The 22,267-nt window shown below is 32.9% G+C and overlaps 1 protein-coding gene across 8 annotated transcripts in view; it reads left to right on the forward strand.

Moving 5' to 3' along the window:
* Positions 1 to 13,135: 13,135 nt before the first annotated feature.
* Positions 13,136 to 22,267, forward strand: part of polybromo (protein) — a 53,421-nt gene continuing 44,289 nt past the window's right edge. For 4 of the 8 annotated variants that reach the window (XM_085953797.1, XM_085953798.1, XM_085953801.1 and 1 more), the window contains exons 1-7: positions 13,136 to 13,212; positions 18,176 to 18,330; positions 19,372 to 19,536; positions 20,259 to 20,436; positions 20,576 to 20,724; positions 20,936 to 21,190; positions 21,806 to 21,932. In XM_085953797.1, coding sequence (XP_085809923.1) covers positions 18,190 to 18,330; positions 19,372 to 19,536; positions 20,259 to 20,436; positions 20,576 to 20,724; positions 20,936 to 21,190; positions 21,806 to 21,932 — 1,015 coding nt within the window. In that variant the 5' untranslated portion in view covers positions 13,136 to 13,212; positions 18,176 to 18,189. The remainder of the gene's footprint in view (positions 13,213 to 18,175; positions 18,331 to 19,371; positions 19,537 to 20,258; positions 20,437 to 20,575; positions 20,725 to 20,935; positions 21,191 to 21,805; positions 21,933 to 22,267) is intronic. The other 4 variants (XM_085953799.1, XM_085953800.1, XM_085953804.1 and 1 more) reach the window with 1 other exon arrangement.

Below are 22,267 nucleotides of genomic sequence, written 5' to 3' on the forward strand. Positions count from 1 at the left end.
TAAAAAAAAACATAACACTGGGGGATTTAAAAAAGGAAGACCAAGTCTACATAAGGCCTTCTGCCCATGGAGCTACTCAAAGAAGACGGAACTGATATTTAAATAACCGACTAACAGCTTGCGCTGCACCGATAACCGAAAGCCTCTCAAAGGTCAAAATAAAACAACAAGCGAAATAAGATTGAACAACTTATAAATAGAAAATTGATGGCAGAAGTGGAGAAATATCTCTGCATGTATAATTAATAATTACAGGCTGTCTGAATATTCCCGCAGAATGTTCCAGTTGTGATTTCAATCAATAAAAGGTCATACCTATCTTCTTTGAACATCTCTGTGGGTGGAAGGCCTAACTACTAATGTTGTGAATGAACTAAAATATTTGCCTGTTTTCAGAAAAAAATCAGTGTATTTCCTTTACATAGGTATGTACTAGTCAGTTAAGTAATCTCGTATGGGAAACGTTCCCATCAGAACAGACGTTCAATGTAAGTTCACATTAATTTATACTGTTTTTGGGTTCACAATCCTAAGAATGTAGATTATACTGAATTGGTAGAATGGCAAACATTGTTAATTTAGGCCATATTTGTTGAGTTATAGAAGTAAATTGTTACGTTGCATCTCTTTACAAGAAGCGACGAGTTTTTAAATATTACAAAAAGTCTTTGGGTACTGTTTATTACATTGTTAAACCAGTTTATGTTTTTTGAATATGAATACGTACTGAATAAACCACGTGGATCGCAATCCCGAACAGAATCAATCCTGGAATAACACAAAAACAAATTTACCGGTGTAACATAAATTAACAAGTAATATCACATTTAGTAGCACTTTCTTGAGTGATGATTTAATTTATATGATAATTTTGTTTGACCCGCAAACCCATGCAAATTATAAGGTGGGTCATTATAATGTTGGTTTCTTAAGATTTTTGTATTTTTATTTATAAATTATCTGGGTAGGTTGCTGCTTTCTTAAAATAATAAATTACAATTTTTTGTAGACAAAATATGTCTTTTTTATAAAAAAATTGTATAAAAATTAATCCCAAAATTCCAGGATTCCATTTTCATATTTGGTATTTCGGGATGAAGAAATCGAGTAGGGTTCTGGGATCCCGTGATTTGATTTTTTAAACCCTGATCGGGAAGATACTCAATTATTTATTTTAAAATGTTAATTATTTTTTCTACATGAACTATAAACTAACTAACTAACTTTTTAATATTATAGAGATATTACTATATAAATTGGTTTCAAACCGTAAAATTTTTATGTATACATACTGTTTTCGTTGATAAATTATTATTCTTAGAGTACGACACATTTTTATAATATGTAGTGTTGTAATATTATTACATAATACGATCATCTATTTGGCCATTTTTCTTTTTAAATTCTATCTGCACAATAAATGAAAGCATTCCAAAAATGGAAATAATGTTGATTTTCCATTTGATTACAAGCCGTGCATTTTACAAGACTATGCAGTAATATTAGTAAGAAATATTTTGATGGTTGTATATTTATATGTTTATTGATATAATGTAATTTTTCAGGAGTTAAAAGAGAGTAGGTTTGAGCAAAAAAACTGATTAATAGTATTAAATTTATCCACATTTTTATTATTATAAACATTGTTATTAAAAATCAGTTTTCCCGTTCAAGCATAGATTGCAACCATTTATTATGACTCAATTAATATAATAAATGTGACTAAAAAATATTTTTATTTATTTAATTGAATCATAATAACATTGTGAACTTTTACTGAAATATATTTTGTATTTTTATGAAAATTAAACGTTATTATGGTATTTAATCTTGTCTTCTTTTTTGGTACACGACAATTTGTATCAACCACATTGTAAATATGGTTCGATAGTTGGTAACCAGAAGAGGGACCGAATGAGAAAAACTTATACATACATCAGAATAGATGTTGTAAAGTCTGTCGGTGACAGCGGCCATCCACAGTGTAAAAATTAGCCCCGTCTATTTCTTGGGTACGAGAAGAAATGGTATTTGCATACCTTTCTTTCACTACAATAAAAGTATTCAAATTTTTTGAGTTTAATATTGATGTCAGTATTGATAGAAAATTATTAGTATCAGAGGAAAGTAACAATATGTACTTGCAAGTGCTATACCAAAAGAATATGTCCGCGAGAGTTTCTTTATGTAGGTCCACGAGGGATTCGAACCTGTGCTAAAGGCTTCAGAGACGGACATTTTGCCATTACACACTCCACCATGGGGTTAATAATACATAAGCACATAATTTTTTATGCCTAAAATTCTTGCAAAATTAACCGTTCTCATATCTCACACAACAATGTTGAAAACATGTTTTGGGTAGATAAGTACTCGATAAGCCACCGAAGTTCATCCTTTAAGCCTAGTTTTCATTTGTAAAATATTTTTACTATATCGATTACTACATGGAGGAGTCAAGTATCGAATGTTAAAATTCTCTTTCTTGGTCATTCAAGTATAGGGTGATTGGCACGACTGAGACGAGGATAGGTGTAATATTATGTTTCGCTCGCCTTGGTCTACACTTGAGCGAGGGAAAGGGAGAAAATCAAGTATTGCAGCATAGTAATTGTAGGGTATAGCAGAGGGTATAACACTGCAGTGTTGCCATGTCTACTATATGTTGGTCAGGAGCTGAAGAAGACAATACTTTTTCATAAAATCTACTGATAATTATTGCAATAAAGGTGTGTACATGGTTTTTGTAAAAATATCTTATTTCACTAATTATATAATGTTTATTCTTAATTATTGGTGGATCAACATATTGTTATTTCTAATAATATAGAGGTACTTCTAAATAGCGGTGGCTGGTGGTTTCCAAAATTGCTTTATTGGGGGTGCACCAAAAACTTTCTCACCTTATTTAAAAAGAACTTCAATTTGGCTTTGCTTCTGCTTAGCGAACATCTCAATAACTTTCTTATTATAGTCTGGAACTGTCTGTAGTTAATAGTATAGTTAAGTCTGTCCTGTGTTTCATAGTGTTTCTTAAAAACGATTTAATTCTTTTATCAGTTGATAAACACTTTCACACTACACAGATGTCATCGGAATCGTATAAATGTTTTTTAACAGTTCAGTATATTGAGAAAATGATGTCGAAGACTCTGTTTTAATCTGCACATTTTTTTAATATTCAATTTAGGTTTTGGTGGACCAGCTGAGATATCCAGGGTTCCAGGAGCTAGCTCAGGTGTCATTCGAACCCCGGATTCACAAAAAAACTTAAATGATTGGAATAGAAATAAGACAAGGTCTTTCGTGCTCGTAACGTGGTCTTCTTATATTTTTAGTTTTACAAATTATATTTGGGTTTTTACAGTTGTAGTCGTCAGGTCCGTATGGTTTGAAAACCATTATATTACAAAAAAATATTCAAAAACATGTTTAACTATCAGATCGATTGTTTTGAATATGTTTTATTCGACAAGTAGTCATATTTTATTTAATGAGTCCCTTTGTCTACACAGTGTTTCCCAACGTGGGGCGTACGGCCTTCCGGGGGGCAATTTGAATGTTTTGGGGAGGAATGTGCAAATTATTAATATTTGTTACATTTTTATTTGTTGAAAAACGCACTTTTCAGCATTGTTCTGTCTGTATTGTGCTTTTTGCTGTGTCGAATTTAGCGAGTTTTGCAATATAAAAGTTCGGGTACCGACCCGAACCTTATGCGTCAATGACATTGAGCTACTTTACAAGATGTTTGTTGATGAATTTAAAAGCGGGCGATTCAGCTACTGCGATTGTGATGATGACACATAAAACTTTCCATTCGCTGAGAAGCCAACAAGCTAGCGACTATTTTGACAGAACGTAGTTGGTTTTTTTACCGGGAGGTCGCTACTACTGTCTGCCACGATCGTGAAAAGTCACTTTTGAATAATTGTTTCCTGGAGTCGTGACAAAATTGGAACAATTAATTCCTATTTTTTGGGCACGATCGTATCGAAGATTACCGAGAATCTACAAACATATCCAAATTAACCTTGGGCTTGCAAGAGTGACCGCGCGAGCGTATCTTGACTTGCGTTTGACATAACACCACAAATTTGACGTTTGCATAATGATGGTTTCCTGACTTTGTTCATTATTTTAACAAACAATCACTCAGTAAATACAATCAGCAAGTTATAACCTACCTACTTGTCTGAATTTCATTTTGTACCTGTATATTAAATACCTATTTTGTGGAGATTTTGATGAAAATTAGTTATTTGTTGCTTTACTTATAATCATTATTGTTCACTAGCAACTGAGCGTATATTATGAACTAATCCAAAGAGATTGAACTCATCAAATCAAACACCAACACGATTGAGTTGGTAGCTGAATCGTTCCGTGTAATTATTGCTACCTAATTAAAGTCGATGATTGCTCACGACGATCGTTGCATCTGGTTGGAGCCTGCTGGTGTAATAGGCCTTAAGATGGTACTTCAGTAGAACGGCAAATAACTATAGGTGCGACGAAATTTCTGAGTGGCTGGCAATCGGAGAGCGAAGTCGAGCTGTTAACTCGTCAATTTATTTTGTGATGGCGACGAGGGAATTTATTCTTAAATCGTGTAAAGATGACTAAACAACATTACCCATTTACTTGAAAAAGAAAACATGTCCATGAATAGATTATTATTATTTTATTATCTAATAGAATAATAAACATAAGTTTAAATGGACGCATGTTGACTTTATATGACAAATTATGTTTTGTTCTGCAGGCGTTATTTGCACAATCTTCGTGTCACGTAGTCACGATCTTTTTAGACCGTGCCCCAGCTTAAGTATAGCCTTAATGAAAACTGGGCTATAACGATTATATCAAGTTTGCGCCACTGTTAATACACAGTGATTCAAATTGATTTTACACGTTCGTTGATTTTATGTTGATCAATAGAGGCTTGCGGCAAACCGGTAAACTTCAAAATATTTTAGCTTGTCAATGGATCAGCGGCATATAGTAAATACTATTTTCATTATTATTACGTTATTATTATTACGGATGATAATTAGTTTAGATTTTAGAAAATAATTAAATACAACAAGAGTTTAGTATTAGCAGTAAATAATATCAAATTATAAATACCTAGGCATACCTATAGGTTTCGGCGACAATGAACAAGAGGTCCATTTACCTGGATCACCCAATGTTAAAACTCTAACTTTTTTTGGGTGCGTTTGTTTGTGCATCATTAATGCACGTTTGTGCACGATTTTTTTTCGTTTGTGCACCTTAAATATCCGAAAAATTTCAATTTCAAATTTGGTGTTCCAGCTAAACGTTGGGTCACCCAATGTTGAAATTTTAACTTTTTATTAATGCGTTCGTTTGTGCATCGCCACTGCACGTTTGTGCACGCACTTAAGGGGGTTATTCGAATTTCAATTTGGGTGACCCAGCTAAATGCTGGATACTTGTGTCACTAAACTTGGGTTTTATCTTAAATTTAAATTGTAAACACTTGTGCGTTGGTAGTGAACGTTAGTGCATGATTTTATTTTCTTTTTCACCTATATTCAGTGCGCTGTTTAAATTTTAAGTTTGTATGCAAAACCTGACTGCGTGGGCTTAAAAAATTTTTTTTAGTGAAATCTCTTGACGCATAGCTAGTGTGCGATTCTGCTTACTTTGTTAATTTTTTTTATCATATAGTGCGTGAGTTATTCGATATTAAATATTTGATGAACGTTAAGTAGAACCACCCAACAAACTTTTTAAACTTTTTATTAGGTAATCACTTAGTCTATTATTGGCTTACGTTTGTGCACGTGCTTTTTTTGTTTTCAAGATTATATCGTAAGAGATATTATTTTTTTAAATTTAGTGACTTGATACTTGAACCATTAGATTTGCCTTAAATTTTTTTTGTTAAGTGCATACGATTATGTATATTTATTTAAACTTTTAACACGATTTTTAAAAATTTTATCTCTTATATTAAGCTAGTAATTTGATTTTGAGTACCCGTCAAGTTTTAACACCAAACATTTTTTAAATGCACACCTTTGAGTAATTTAATTAAATGATTTTTATTGAAGTTTTTATTGTTTTTCCATTTAAAGTACTCGAAAAATTCGCATTTTTCCATTTTCACTAAGTACCCCATCAAAATATCCCAAACAAAAACAACCGCATCCGTTTGGAACGTCCAGTCAAAAGAGTCTCGCGAAATAGCCAAAACGGTGTAATGCTCACTAAATATTACGGTTTATAAGATTACTTAAAAATTAATATTTAGATTACACAAAAGTGTCAAATTTACAAAAACATTCATTATAAAACGTAACATTAAATTTGTCTTTTTGTTTATGATTTTGAATGCATCAATGTCAGTTAAGGAAGAAAGCAGCAAATAATAATTAGTTATACTTACCTACGGTTTTTCAACTTATGATCCGTAATAAAAAATAAGCAAGTTATTATACCTAATACAATTAGCTGGTGTGTATGAATATTTTTGAAAAATGCAATACCTATTTGATATTTTCTACATAAGACACTATTGGAATGACATATATATATATTTTTTTGAATATAGGTCCCACCTACACAAATTTATTCTTATTGGTGGGAAAAATCTCCCAAACCCTTATCCTAATTGCAGGCATTTACTTTTCCTCCTTATTTGAATTATTATGAATTACATATTTTTCATTGTTACCTACTCCAGATGGTGCAACGTTGAAGTTCTAGTAGGTATTGTTACACCCCCGAATGGTCCCCATTTGGGGATGTCTCTGTGTATCTGGAGAGGCCCGAGTCGGTATCAAATCCAACAAATAGTAATGGCTGATTATGAAAATAAATAATAATAGAGCCGGCAATGCCGTAGATTACGACCGTTGAAAAATATTTGCAACGTCGCCGTTTTTCGACAACGCCCTCGTTGAAAGCGAAACACAAGATGGCGGGTAGTACGTCCCAGACGGCCAGAAAGTAAACGCGCACGTTTCGTCCTCCGCATAAAATAAATTATTAAAAATGTAACCATTTAGTATATAATTAACTTAAATAAACCTCGCCGTTTCTGATCACAATTCCGGTGTGTTATTTGTCCACTTACAAATCCTGACTCCAGACAAAAAAAAAATACAACGAAGAAAAGTGACAGCGTGCTTTTCACTTTCGAAAATGGAGGGAAATGACAAGTGGCGCCCCACGTTGGGCGCCATTGACATATCTAGGGGGTGTCGGGTAGTTCAGGTGGTGGTGTTTATCACCCCTCGTGTACTTTGGTGGTGAATACACTCGTGTATACAGTTAACTCGATAGCAGAACGCGGTTGGCAACCGTCTAATTTTATAGATGGATCCGACTAATATTTTTACGGGGTTCTCAACAGGAAGCTGCATTGTTTTTTTCTTAAGCCTCAATTACATTGAGCTTCTTTACGAGCTTTTTATTGTCGAATTTACAATCTGCCTGTAAAGTCGCCCAGTGTAATCATCGAATAAGCTAATAAGCAGGTTGTAAACACTCCACCGAGAAAAGTTGAAAGCCGGTCAACTTTACACGCTACATGCCGGCGTGTGGGCCTTCTGCGTCTGCGCAGTAGAGCGCAGTACCAACCTCCCGGTAAAAAAACGAACTACGTTCCGTCAAAATAGTCGCTAGCTTGTGGCTTCTCAGCGAATGGAAAGTTTTGTGTGTAATCATCAAATCGCAGTAGCTAAATCGCCCGCTTTTAAATTTGCCAATAAACAGCTCGTAAAGAAGCTCAATGTAATTGAGGCTTTACCGACTAAAAAGGCCTTTCTCGATTGGTCTAGCTATCGTCCAAATACGAGGCAGGCCGTTTATTTGAAATTCCCCCCCCCCCCCCCCCGACTTTGAAAACTTTAATATATTATTATAATGAACACGATAATATTACTATATTAATATATGCACCTTGTACATATTTATTATAACTAAACATTTAAACTTATACCTAACAGATTTTATATATCCTATTACTATACATTCTTCAAACAATTTAAGTGACACAAAAATAAAAAAACTAATATCATTCCTATACCTATCACACATTTCCTTCCCGTTTCATTTCTGTTTCATGTTCCCAGCCTCAAGAACACAAAACAGGGGCTCATCATGAAACAGGAAACAAAACAAAACCCCGCTAAATAACCAAGTGATACGATCATAGGTGTTTGTTAATTGACTTAGGAGATCAAGAGCCGCACTTTAGGCCAACAAAACCTTATTTCCGACTTCCTATTTAAGACGGGAAGTCCATGGGCATGTCAGTACATTAGGAGAGAAGTTTTAGTCAAAACTTCATATCATGCTCTTCAGAATCGATATCAAATAATGAAGTTTTGTAGGTAGGTACTCAAACAAGTTATAGCCTCTGACGGCTTTGGAATGCATCGTGAGGATGTTTGAATCGAGTTTTTAGCGAAGTTTCTTGCGTCTATTCATAACCATGGATGAAACATGGGTCCATCACTTCACACCTGAGATGAAAGAACAGTAAAAAAACGACTGAAAGGGGAGAATCGGCTACAAAGAAGGCGAAGACAGTTCCATCTGCAGGCAAGGTCATGGCGTCAGTTTTTTGGGAGGTGCGTGGGGTTATTTTCATTGATTATCTTCAAAAATAAAAATCAATCAACGGCGAGTATTATGCAAACTTATTGCAGCGTTTGAGTGATGAAACCAAGAAAAAACAACCGCATTTGTTAGGTCGGGTACTTCTGGGACTACCCTCGTATATTCATGTAAACGTTATGACTTAGTTTTCTTAAAAGACATGAAATGAATATATACATATTATGTAGAACATAATCGTGAAAAATCTTATAAATGCAATGTATGTTCATTTGGATGTTCGGGACGTAATAATCTTTAAACACATTGTGTAAAGATACAAATTGATGAATAGCCATTTAAATAAATCTCGGCACTCGGCACAACATTATAACACGGATATACTCGAATAATATTCCCTTGTAGGTATAATGCGTTAACATCTTTGTCTTGAGTTCCCGAATATCACCCTTATGTAAAGGTTGTAAAATTTTATTTCCGAGCACGGTATAATTGTTTCTAACGGTGTCTGTAAAATACTGTTTCTCGTATTCTTAAATCGTCATGAACGAACTGGGAATAACACTTTTCATTAATAATAATTATTATAACTTGCCATTTTATTTTACTAATATATTACATAAATTTTATATCTATTGCGTTTTCTGTTACACTGCGTATAATCGACGTATCCATTGTCATATTAATAACCGTGTTGAAGAGTACGAATACATTAGTTAGTCACACTGATTGATGTATCAAGTCTTAGTGTATGAGAGGATGGAGATAAATAAATTAACACAAAAAATCAAACAATATTAAGTACATTTTCATTTGATACTAGATTTTATTGAATATCATATTTAGATTAGAAACAATAGTTATTAATGTTAAATATTTTAAGGTACCAACTCTCCAATATTCTGTTTTTATCAATATATTTTTTATGTTTAGTGATAGTTGATCAGTTAAAAATTTCTTAACAACGAATTCGCCGAAACCATTGCTGGTTTATTGATAAAACCAAAATTTAAAAAACAGTATTGAAATATAACTTATAAATTTAGTAAGCAGTTTAGTAAGAGAGCAAACATTCTATGTACACAGCAGAAAGAAAATAAATGGAAATGTATGTAGACAATAAAAATATAATATGATATCCACAAACGACATAATATGACAAACTATCATGTGTCATTAAAATGTAAATTCTTAGTATAAGTAACTACATAATTTGGGAAACAAAAAACCCTATTAAATACCTACACAAATAACATTTATTTGTGACAGAACTATTATCTGCGATAAATTAAAAGTAAACATACAACATCTTAAATCACGTTTTCTTGAAAGAATTATTTTTAGAGTCGACACACTGTATCTGAGATACGAAATATATTATAACAAAGTCAAAAACTAGTAAAAATAAGACGATGACATATTAATATAATGTACTCGTACATATATAATTGTAATGGATTTTTCCAAATATAAAAATAAATCTTAAACGAAGAAGTAAATAAAAATAATAGTACTTCTATAATTCAATTCATTGTTATGAAGAACTTAGTTAACTGAAGAAGTTACTAAGAAGATATAACATAGAAGATTAATAAACAAAAATAGTTTTAAACATTATGCTAACTTATAAGTATAATTTCATTGAGCTTTAAGAAATCTGACCAGTTTATAAAATGAGCAAGCAAACAATCAAAGCAGCAGAAATAAAATAAATGAAAAATTCCACAGATAGTCAAAAAAACAAGTAGGTACCTACTTTAGTAAACTAAAGACAATTGAAAAAAAACATTAAAAAAGTGATGTCATAAAAATTTACAATGAAGTAAATGGTGAGTCTCATGATGTCTCTACTCGTTAAACTCCTTGAAAAAGTAATAGTTTATTGATTAAATCTTGTGAATTATTCGTTTGAATAAAAGAAATAGTTAATTATAATACTTTATTGTACATTTGCCGTTTAGTATTCAATTTTTCCTTGATTGTATCTATTAACCGCTCTACTTAGTACCTACATAAGTACATATTAGAACCAAAGAGACAAACATAGCCAAATATTAAGTTTGTAAATGCTGTTTCAAGAATGGAATACCATGATAATTAACAACATATAATGTCACCTACGTAAATTATTTTATTATGTATCATTTAAATGGATTACCTACGTATTCTTATTAATAGGTATTGTAGCGACCTTTTTGTTTGGTCAAATTTCTAAGAATAAATACAATAGCACGACTTTTTAAAGGATTACACGCTATGTCAACTGGGGCCGGCCATCTTATCTACATATTTTATATTTTCGTTCATGTGCGTTCGCTCCTGTTCACAAGCAACAAAAAAATATACGTGTGAGCGAACAGAGAAAGTCTTCGCATGCGTTCGAGTAAGACAGAAGATGGATTCATTCACATTTTTAACATTGGTTTTGGGTTGGCCCGAATGAAAGTATAATATCATTCTTCCACTACCGGTACCTTCCGATATCTGTGATTAATGCATTATTTTATTATTATTATATTGATACACATGTCCTAATTTAGTAATTTTGGTAGATTTTTAAAATAAGGCTTGTGGTTTAGAGTATTTTACTAAGTCTTTCGTTTTTTTTAATGTTTCTGTACATTTTTTTTCGATGCGATTCTTTCGATAAGGACATCCCTACAATTAATGAAGAAGAAATAGTTGACCAATAATTACTTATAAATAGCATTATGTGAATACAAATCAAGATACTTACACATGAAAAGTTATTCCATCCTTTTTGGAGTGTCTTGAAGTATTATTTCCACAACTTTTCACAACACATCTAGGAATTTTTTGAGATAATAATTACGACAAAGCTTAGAACAGTCGCAAGTGCGTACCTACGATATAATGAAATTTGTAGGGCGTACTCGAGCGTTATTGCCAGGCCCTTTTCGACCCAAATAATGATTGTGTGGCATGTTGAGCCGAGTACACTGACATTAAAACGGTAAGATTCGCCATTGGCCGACTCGCAGAAATTCGGGCGTCATTTTAAGAAGCATATGGTTCATCCAGTAGTATATCAATGAAAGTACCTCATATATATAAAAAAAATATAATTTTAATTCCAATAATATCTTTTGAAGAAAATATTGTTGCATAAAAATATATTGCATTTTTCAAAATTATGCATACATATCTACCTAATTCTATTCTAATAACTTATTTATTTTCATTACGGATCATATTAAAAAATAGTAGATAAGTATAATTATTATTTACTGCTTTTTTCCTTATGAAACTGACATTGATCCATTCAAAATTACAAATAAAAAAATAAATGTTAAGAATGTTGAATGTTTTTGTAATTTTGACACTTCGTGTAATCAAAATAACATTTTTAAGGTAATCTAATATAAACCGACATATTTAGTGAGCATTACACCGTTTTGGCTATTTTGTGTGGCCTCTTTAGACTAGACGTTCCATACGGATGTGGTTGTTTTTGTTCGGGATATTTTGAAGGGGTTCTTAGTGAAAATGGAAAAATGCGAATTTTTCGCGTAATTAAAATGGAAAAATAATAAAAACTTCATGAAAAATCATGTAATTAAATTATTTAAAGGTTTGCATTTAAAAAATGTGGAAAAAAATGTTTGGTGTTAAAACTTGAAGGCCACTCAAAATCAAATTACTAGCTTAATATAAGAGATAAAAAATTGAAAAATTGTGTTAAAAGTTAACATAAATATACATAATCGTATGCACTTAACAAAAAATTTTAAGGCAAATTTACTGGTTCAAGTATCAAGTCACTAAATTTAAAAAAATAATATCTCTTACGATAATATAATCTTGAAAACAAAAGAAGCACATGCACAAACGTAAGCCAATAATGGAGAAATTAATGACCTAATAAAAAGTTTAAAAAGTTTGTTTTGTGGTTCGACTTAACGTTCATCAAATATTTAATATCGAATAACTCACGCACTATATGAGAAAAAAAATAAAAAAGTATGCAGAATCGCACACTAGCTATGCGGCAAGAGATTCCACAAACAATTTTTTTTAAACTAACGCAGTCAGGTTTTACATACAAACTTAAAAATTAAATGCGCACTGAATATAAGTGAAAAAGCAAAACAAAATCGTGCACTAACGTTCACTACTAACGCATAAGTGTTTATAATTTAAATTTAAGATAGAACCCAAGTTTAGTGACACAAATATCCAGCGCTTAGCAGTGTCAACCAAATTGAAATTCGAATAACCCCCTTAATGTGCGTGCACAAACGAAAAAAAAAAGTGCACAAACGTACAGTAGCGATGCACAAACGAACGCACTAAAAAAATTGAAATTTTAACATTGGGTGACCCAACGTTTAGTTGGAACACCCAATTTGAAATTAGAATTTTTCGGTTATTATAGGTGCACAAACGAAATAAAATCGTGCACAAACGAACGTACCCAAAAAAGTTGGAGTTTTATGGGTGAACCAGGTAAATAGACCTATGAACAAGCATTATGGACCATAGACAATGACTTGATTGATTTGACGTTTGTTCGACAGTAAAAATAGTCTATGGATAAAAAGCTTGTTCGGTCTATTGACATTGACAACGCTTGGGTATAATTTTCGGATAATACCGGCAAGTGTTTTCATATTATTACTAGTATAGATTGACTATATTATCAATATTTGGGTATATAATCTCCAATATTTTATTGTATTGCTCATGGAAATAGGCCAAGAAAGGAAATGCAATCAAATCTCGAGAGTGTTTGGTCCCACACATCCGCATGTTGAAATTATTGTGATAATAATAATACAGTGCATTGTATTGATTGAACAATATGTTTTAATACGTAGTGCATCATTATTTATAATACAACGATAAGATACAAATTTTCACATATTCTGGAAGGTCAAAAAAACTTAATTTATAATACTCCATATCGTTTTTGTGATCGAGGTCTTTTGAGACCAAAAACCTAACACAACCCACTGTAGCCCGAAAATAAATAGGTTGTTGGTTTTTTGTTTGGTTTTTGGTCTCAAAACATCTTAACCAAAATGACGATATGGATAATATTACCTAACTTTTTTTATAATAAGTAACTATGTTAATTTCCATTGACTCCATAAAGAATGCATTTTTAGTTAAGGTTTATTTTTTATCTACTGAACTAGATATGGGAAATGAGTCACTTAATAAGGACTCCGACCGAATAGGTAAATTACGGATAGCGATTTGTTCGGACAGATTACGTCAATTGTGTCTTTTGTTGTCGTAATAAAATGTATAGTACTAGCCTGGCAGCGTGTCCTTCCCACCCACGTTTCTTCCTATACTGCGCGCGCACTCTCGCAAATCTCGTTCGCCTCGAACGACATATTCAGTTCGCCTGGCAGCGTGTCCTTCGCACCCACGTTTATTCCTATACTGCGCGCGCACTCCCGCGTATCTCGTTCGCCTCGAACGACATATTCAGTTCGGCGGGCAGCGTGTCTTTCGCACCCACGTTTCTTCCTATACTGTGCGCGCACTCTCACGTATCTCGTTCGCCTCGAACGACATATTCAGTTTGGCGGGCAGCGTGTCCTTCGCACCCATGTTTCTTCCTATACTGCGCGCGCACTCTCGCGTATCTCGTTCACCTCGAACGACATATTCAGTTCGGCGGGCAGCGTGTCCTTCGCACCCACGTTTCTTCCTATACTGCGCGCGCACTCTCGCGTATCTCGTTCGCCTCGAACGACATATTCAATTCGCCTGGCAGCGTGTCCTTCGTACCCACGTTTCTTCCTATACAGCGCGCGCACTCTCGCGAATCTCGTTCGCCTCGAACGACATAAGCGCCAGGTGACACGGGACCGATTTGTTCGCTGGCTATAGATTAGTTAAAAAAGATACGTTCGTATAACTATAGATGTCAGTGGCGAAGGGTGACTTTTGGGAAGAGGTAGGCTGTAGAGATCAGAGAAAAATAGCACACTTGTAAGGTATACTTACAGGAAATAAGAAGATAATACTTACGATATTAGTACTGATGAATAATAATATGTGCACACTAATGACAACGACACACTGAATCGTTGAAATTTCAATAGCTCACCGACGGTATAAAATTGAGCGATGAGTTTAAATTATGTATTTTCATAAACATTCATACACGTAACATACGCCCAAAAATATATCATTGGTGGCTTTGAAAAAAGCCGTTGTTGTCATTTTGCCATTCAAAACACTTCAAGATATTTCAGTAGGTAATTAATATAAAGGCTTACTATAATATCATCATTATTGTACTCTAAGTCAATTCGTCTGTTTTTCTGCAGAATGTTTGCCCACGTTTTAATTTAATTAATAATTCTTTTCCAATAGCTATAATTGAAAGATTCGATAATCTAGTATGATTTTGAGTATTTCGACAATATGTGTGGACACATAAACGTCAAACTCGAAAACGATATTTTTAAAATTTGATCCGTACTGCAACAATGACCAATTTCAATTGGAAAACTAGACATTTTTACAAATAATTTGTATTTAAAGAACTGACGAATGACTTAGGTACAAAAGAAGATAATCTATCCACATTCAGAACACAATAAATCACTGAATTGTCTCACAAAATAAAACTATACCACCATGTTTTGAACAACAATCTGACTGAATTAAAATGATATAAATTATGTTTGTCTATGACTGAACTAATCTAAATAATTATCACGAGATACAATTATTTGTTATTTTTAAAAACAATTAATAATTATATCTGATTGAACCCAATAGACATTATTTTTTTAAATCATCTTATTTATTTATTATTTGCTTAAAGCAGCAGGCATAGACAATAAACTTTGCAAAAAGAGTTGGAAGCGGGTCTCTCGACGCTTCCGAAACGCGACAAAATTTGTAGACTTGCTTGAAGAGATGAGTCATCATAAGTATAGAAAACCATTTTCGATTATGCTCTCAATAATCGTCATTCAAAGAACAAAAACAGATGTCGCTACTCGCTTGTAATTTTTTGTTTGATTCTAAACTTGACTAATTTAAACAGTCAGGCCAATCTACATTCAAATTCACACACTAGATGACTCTTAATATTTTAAAATATTCCATATTTTTATTTATGTATATTTGAAATAACTACTTGAAGATATAGTTTTCTTAGAAGGTAGGCTTTAAATAATCGCTTAGTATGGAGCCTTCGCCACTGATAGATGTAGGTACACTGATTATTAACTTAATAAACTTTAATTAAAGTTTTAAGTCTTAATTAAACTATAGGTAGGTACACTGAAAAATTTGATGTCTTATTTAATAATGATCTTATTTATTGATAAAAATATAAGTCATAAATTCTCTTTAAATTAACAATTGCCTTCCATCTCCTTGAAAAGTTTGGGTAAGTCAGGATTGTATGTTGTAGTTTTTAATTTTAGGCACGATTCCAGGTTTTAATCAATAAGACGACCTTACTCTTGATAAGGTTCATGCTTGCAAAAGATTGTTCGCATGAATATGTAGAACCGGAAAAGGAAAGAACAGCAAACGCTAGTTTTTTCAATAGAACATAATATGTTCTATTATTATGAGTCAAGAATACTATTCTAGGTGTTAAAAATCATCACGTGTTCTTCTCCAGGTCTTTCAAAGAAGACTACTTGTGCTATGAACCATACGCATATTTGTTTTTCTCCAATATGTCTAATCAGCACAGAGACGTTGAAATGTAGAGCTCCATAATTCTTCATTTTTAAATTCAGCAGTTGCATTTCAAAGTTGCCAATGTCAACATTAAAGGGAGAAAAAATTAATTCTGTTACCATAGCATTAAGAGGTTTTTTTAACAAAGACTAACGTCGCTTTGCTGTTTCTGAATTCCTGAAACCTGTTGAGGAAAGCTTCCCTCATATTTAAAATTGTTGTTTTGAAATAGCAAATGTCAAAATCAGAATTATTTTCGTAGCGATGTTTCAGCAGGCTTTGAATGAATCGAAGATTCTCTTTCTAAATCTTAAGCAAAAAGGGATATTTTGTTTTCTAATGAAATAACTTCTTCTAACATCGAAAAAATGTATTTCCTTCCCCCTGCAGTTTACGATTAAGCTAATTTAGATGAGACGTAACGTCTCCCATGAAATAGAATTTTTGGATCAACTGATTTTCCGTTACCATATTTCTGTATAGTGAACAAACACCCTTCTCAAGGAGAAATGCTTTAATTTCTGTTAATAAGGAAGCGAAACGTTTTAAAATTTTTTTCTCTTGATAACCAACGTACCCTGTTATGCAGCAGAAGATCGGCGTACTAAACTAACTAAAAAAAAAATTGGCGATAATTAAGAGCTAACTTTGCAAATTTCTTTTGGAAATGTCTGCACACAAAGTGCTTTTTGACGAATGATGCAATATGCTTATTTTTTTCTTTCAAAATAGTAACAAACCCTTTTCCTACACCGGTCATACTTTTCACCCTATCTGTTGAAATTGACACAATTTTATCGAGTGGAATATGACGTTTTTCCATGTACTCAATTACAGCATTTGCAATATCCTCTCCACATGTTTGACCTTTGAGGCAATAGTCCTAAAAGTTCTTCTTTATTACCTGTAGATGAAATAAATCGTACAAATTTGTCCTGTATCATTAATGTCACAAAAATCGTCAACTACTATTAATAAAGTTGAAACCAATTTAACATCTTCGATATGCTGATTGGTTATAATCGATGACATTTTGACTGATTTATCTTTCACTGTTTTAGTCCATACGTGGTCATTTGTGGTAGAGCCACACTCAAGGGGCCAAAGAGCCACGTGTAGCTCGCGAGCCGCGGTTTGCCGACCACTGCCATAGACCAAGACTTTGGCGGCAGTTTTGGTTTAATTTTTAATGACTGCACATTGCGTTTACGTGACAAGCTTGGTAAATGTGCTGCAGATGCCGTCATGAGATTTCATAACTTTCTTTTTAGTCCAAACCAAACCTAACCTAACCCAACCTAATATTACCTAATAATATAATCTTAGTTAGTGATAATGATACATCAAAATGTATGAAAATTTCAAATTTTAAACTAACAATTACTGGATCGAAAAGCCTATGCGCTAACAGAAAAAGGTATTTGTTATAATTTTCTACATGGAATAAACTGTTTTCGTAAAAAAATATTAAAAAAGCTCATGACGGCATCTGCGGCACAATTACCACAAACTTTAATGCATATTATGAGGCAGACAAATATTAAAAATAACATATTCTTTACCACCTGTTTAAATTTATCCCATAATTCTCTCCCCACCTAAGAATCATACCTTCTTACAAACACACCTAGAAGGTAAAGCACTTCTTTCACTTTTCTGGTTTTTTCTCTAAAATAACGTGCCTTTGTGCAACATGGCCTATTGTAACATAAGGTCTTGGATATTTCTTAATATATATAGGTACCAGAGGTGAAAGTAGAACTGGAACCCTTGCTCCCGAATTTTATAAATAAAGATGTCAGGGTTCCAGAGGATTCATTGTTTTCAAAAATTTGAAATATAATAGAAATGGTAGAATTTGAATGAGCATTGTTATTGTGTGATTGATAGACAGACGTGAGATAGAGAATGACAAGCAAACGCGGCCGCAGAGCGTCTTCAGGGGCGAGTCGCGGCGAAGCAGATGACGGGGAGGAGAGTGACAGCACCAATGACAATCCCCCGCCACCCGCCTCTGCTTCTGCCCGCAAGAAAAGGAGACCCGATCCTGTAAGCAACGCTTGTTTTATCTTCATATGGGTTGCTCAACTGAACAAACCTTTCAGCCGATAATATATCAGCAATGCAGCAATCATCGGACTACACTTGCCTGCCTTATCATTTATTCTGATTTATGGATCGAGAGGCGTTGCATACTATCAAAGTTTTTGAACAGTAGGATAATTTTTAGTTTGTGTTAATCAATTGGACTGCCTAATGCCAACTATAAGATGAAATCTTTTTTACAGTAAGAACTGGGTGCGGAAAAATAAGAGTTTACCAATAGTGGTCTTATTTAATATGTTTCGTAGCTTGTGCGCGCTCGCTATAAGTAATCTAAATACTTTTAAATAAAGGTGAACCCTTCTTTGGCTCTAAGGTAACCGTTGTTTTAAGTTATAATGGAAGTAGGTAATAATATTGATGTTGTGTTACCACAAGGCAGCTTTTAATTAATACCCGTTACCCAGATTGCATTCAAATTTAAGAACTGCAAAACTTTAAACCTGAAAACCGTTACACGATCTGTGAAGGCATAATGGCATCCGATTTGTTAATCATTCGTTAAATTTTTGCTCAGGTAGTGGTGTAATACAAAACAAGGAGGTGGTGGAGGAAACACCCATAACCTGGATTAAATGCACATATTACTTAATAGATCTTAAATAAAATCAATATAAGGTTTTTTAAGTTTGAAGGAAAGGGATTTATAATTATTATGATTCTCCGAAAATAATGTATTGAATGCTAAGTATTATTCTAGATTTGTTTTTCTTGTGTTGATGTAGATTTTTTATTGCACTTATCTATTTGCTATCCATTTTAAATCTGACTTCTTTACTGTTTCCTGGTTATATTGTGTATGACTTTCTTTTTAATGCCTCCTGTATATTGTTAACTTAATTAATATTAACATTTTATATTGTGTGCAATATTAAGATTTCATGTAAAACCGTATCGACAATAATGTGATGTGTATTTTTGTGTCCGTTATAATGTATGTGACAATCTGGAATTAATTATTTGTATTGTAATTTAGTATGAATACAGTCGATTGGATTTCAGGGAGAACTTTGTCAGCAGCTTTATGATACAATAAGATGTTACAGAAAGGAAGACGGAAGTTTATTATGTGATTCGTTTATAAGAGCACCTAAACGCAGGCAGGAACCTCAGTACTATGAAGTTGTTTCACAACCTATTGATCTGCTCAGGGTAAGTTTTTCGTGTTTTCTCAAGTGCATAGCATAGTCGCACTTAATTGCGTAAGGCAAAATTTGATTTCAATTAATTTCAGACATCTTTAAATGGCCATTGCAACATAATATACTAAATTCATTCGGGCAATGTTTAATTTTACGCTGCCAAGATCATCGACATACGTGGAAATAAGAAAATCTAGTTACACTATTGTTATTAGAACGTCTCAGATAAGGCTTATTTAATATCGATTGGCCTGCATTTGGCCTAAAATGTTTTTGATAATCAATAAAGGTTAATTTACATCATTCAGTATTGTAAGCAACCATTGAAAATTGTTATGACAACTGGCTAGCGGAAAGAAAGTCGTACTATCACTTTGAATTTCATTTGATTAAAGAAAAAGAAAAAACACTTTAAAAAATGAATAAATAAATAATATAAACTAATGAAAAATCTAAAACAACTTTTATGAAAATGTTATACTTGAATAATTTCAGTCGATCAACCTCAATAATTGTAATGTTTAAACGATAAAATTAGCAAACAATAACTGAAAATTTCAGACAGACTTATTATTTCCTGAGTTTGCAAAAATAATATTTTCTTCATTTGTGAATTGCGAGCGAGGTTGCGAGTTGAGATGTTGATTGCTTAGAAATATTTTTTTGTTTGTTGGGAAAGTTGACATGCATTATGTATTTACAGATTTTAATATTTTGAGGTAATGTTTCAAGGTCCAGCAAAAGTTGAAAACCGATTCCTATGAAGATATCGATGACATGGGAGCGGATATCGAACTTTTGGTGAAAAATGCAAAAGCTTTTTATAAATCGGACACCGTGGAACATAAAGACGCAGCGAATCTGTGGAATTTATATGTTCAGACAAAACAGAACCTTGAGAGTTCAAGCGGTTAGTTATTTTTTTGGTAAATGTTATCATATTTAAACAAATTTAGTTGATTGAGTTGCGGTAATTACTCTTTTAAAGGTTCAAAGTTTTTATCATCACAAATACCTTGACTAATTTATTGTTGTTAAACTTGTCACAGGTGAAGATATCAAACAGTCGTCCCGCATGTCCCGACTGGCATCCACATCGAGAAAGTCAACAACCAGTCTTGATAACGTTGAAGGCGATTTATCTGAGACTTCTACCACCAATGATGATGATGAGATATTTGAAGAATTTTTTGTCGCCGTAAGTTTTATCCATTTAGCAATAAATATTTTCATACAGCGAAGCATTGATAGATTCTTTTTATTTAATCACTGATTTAAATAAATATATTATATAGAAATTGTTACTAGAAATTGAAACTGCATTTTTGCATTGTATAATTTGTATAGATATAAAACATTTGATTTTCGATATTTAACTAAAGTCTTTAATCCATATGTATGTTTTATAGGTTATGTCTGCCACAATAGAGGGGCGGCCGTTACATACGGCTTTCTTGAATCTACCTCTGAAGAAGCGCTACCCTGAGTATTTTGACGTGATCAAGAGTCCGATGGACCTCAAGATAATTGCGACCAAAGTCCAAAACTGCGATTACACATCGCTCTCGCAGATGGAGAGAGATTTTCTGCTCATCACCAGAAATGCTTGCGCTTTTAATGAGCCGGGCTCTCAGATATACAAAGATGCCAAGGCCTTGAAAAGAGTAATTAAAATCTGTCATCTTAGACATTCAAAATTAGATACTTCTGATTGTTGCGTTTATTCAGACATCGGCTTGCTAACGCTGCCGGACTGAAATTTTATCAGGCATCCTTTTAGATGCAGTTGATAAAAATATATTTAATATTGGTTATACATCAACTTACTGTTGGTAAATGGACATATTGATAATATCAAATTACAATAAAATTTGGGATATTATCAGCAGAGTCACAAACCAATATTCTTATATTATGTGTTAATATAATGAAGTATGTACTTTTATTCTATGGGTAGTGATGGTCTTGAAAAGATATTTTTTTTATATTAACATGTTTTCTCCTTCAACTCGTCTAATGCTTTTTAACATGGTAGATGTAAATTATTAACTGTATGACTGAATGTTTATTTAAGCAATTTTCTCTTCTTTCTCTTTTCTTTATTTACCTAACCAATGCATTTTCAATTGTGCAAAATTGTTTATATGTACAGTCAGTTGTGGGTACAAATAAAGGTTATTTAAAGGCAATAAAGGTCTTTGCACTCACTATAGTTATTTTTGTACATTTCAAGACATCGAATACATATTGGCTCATAATATAATCTTTTGATACTTCAGCACATCCAAGCTAAGAAAAACGAAATAGAACATGGCCGCCTGCAGACGGCTAAAACTTCAGAACGCATTCGCAGCAAACGATCTTCCCGCCCTACGCCTCTTTCTTTATCCAGTGCTGCAGTTTCAGGTAACTAAATTTTATGTCTGATAAAGTTGAATTACTCAGTTTACACACACTTTTTCATGTAGGGAAATGTAAAATAATATTGTTGGTTTGAAATGAAATTCCTTCAACCATCATGTTAGAACGCTAGTTTATTGCCAGCTAAATCAAAGAAATTGTTTTGTAAAAGAGATAGAAAAGAGGCAACGTTGATAGGGAATGTCGTACATCATGTAGATCTACTTTTTCCTGATTTCATGAGACAGCGTTAATTAATTCCAGATGATGTATAATATATACATAAAAGAATTGATTCAGCAGTTTGAATCTCAATAACTACTACATAAATTAATTAAACA

This window comes from Rhyacophila brunnea, unplaced genomic scaffold, assembly GCF_057557595.1.
Source record: "Rhyacophila brunnea isolate RB1 unplaced genomic scaffold, BYU_Rbru_1.0 scaffold_4, whole genome shotgun sequence".
Lineage (NCBI taxonomy): Eukaryota > Metazoa > Arthropoda > Insecta > Trichoptera > Rhyacophilidae > Rhyacophila > Rhyacophila brunnea.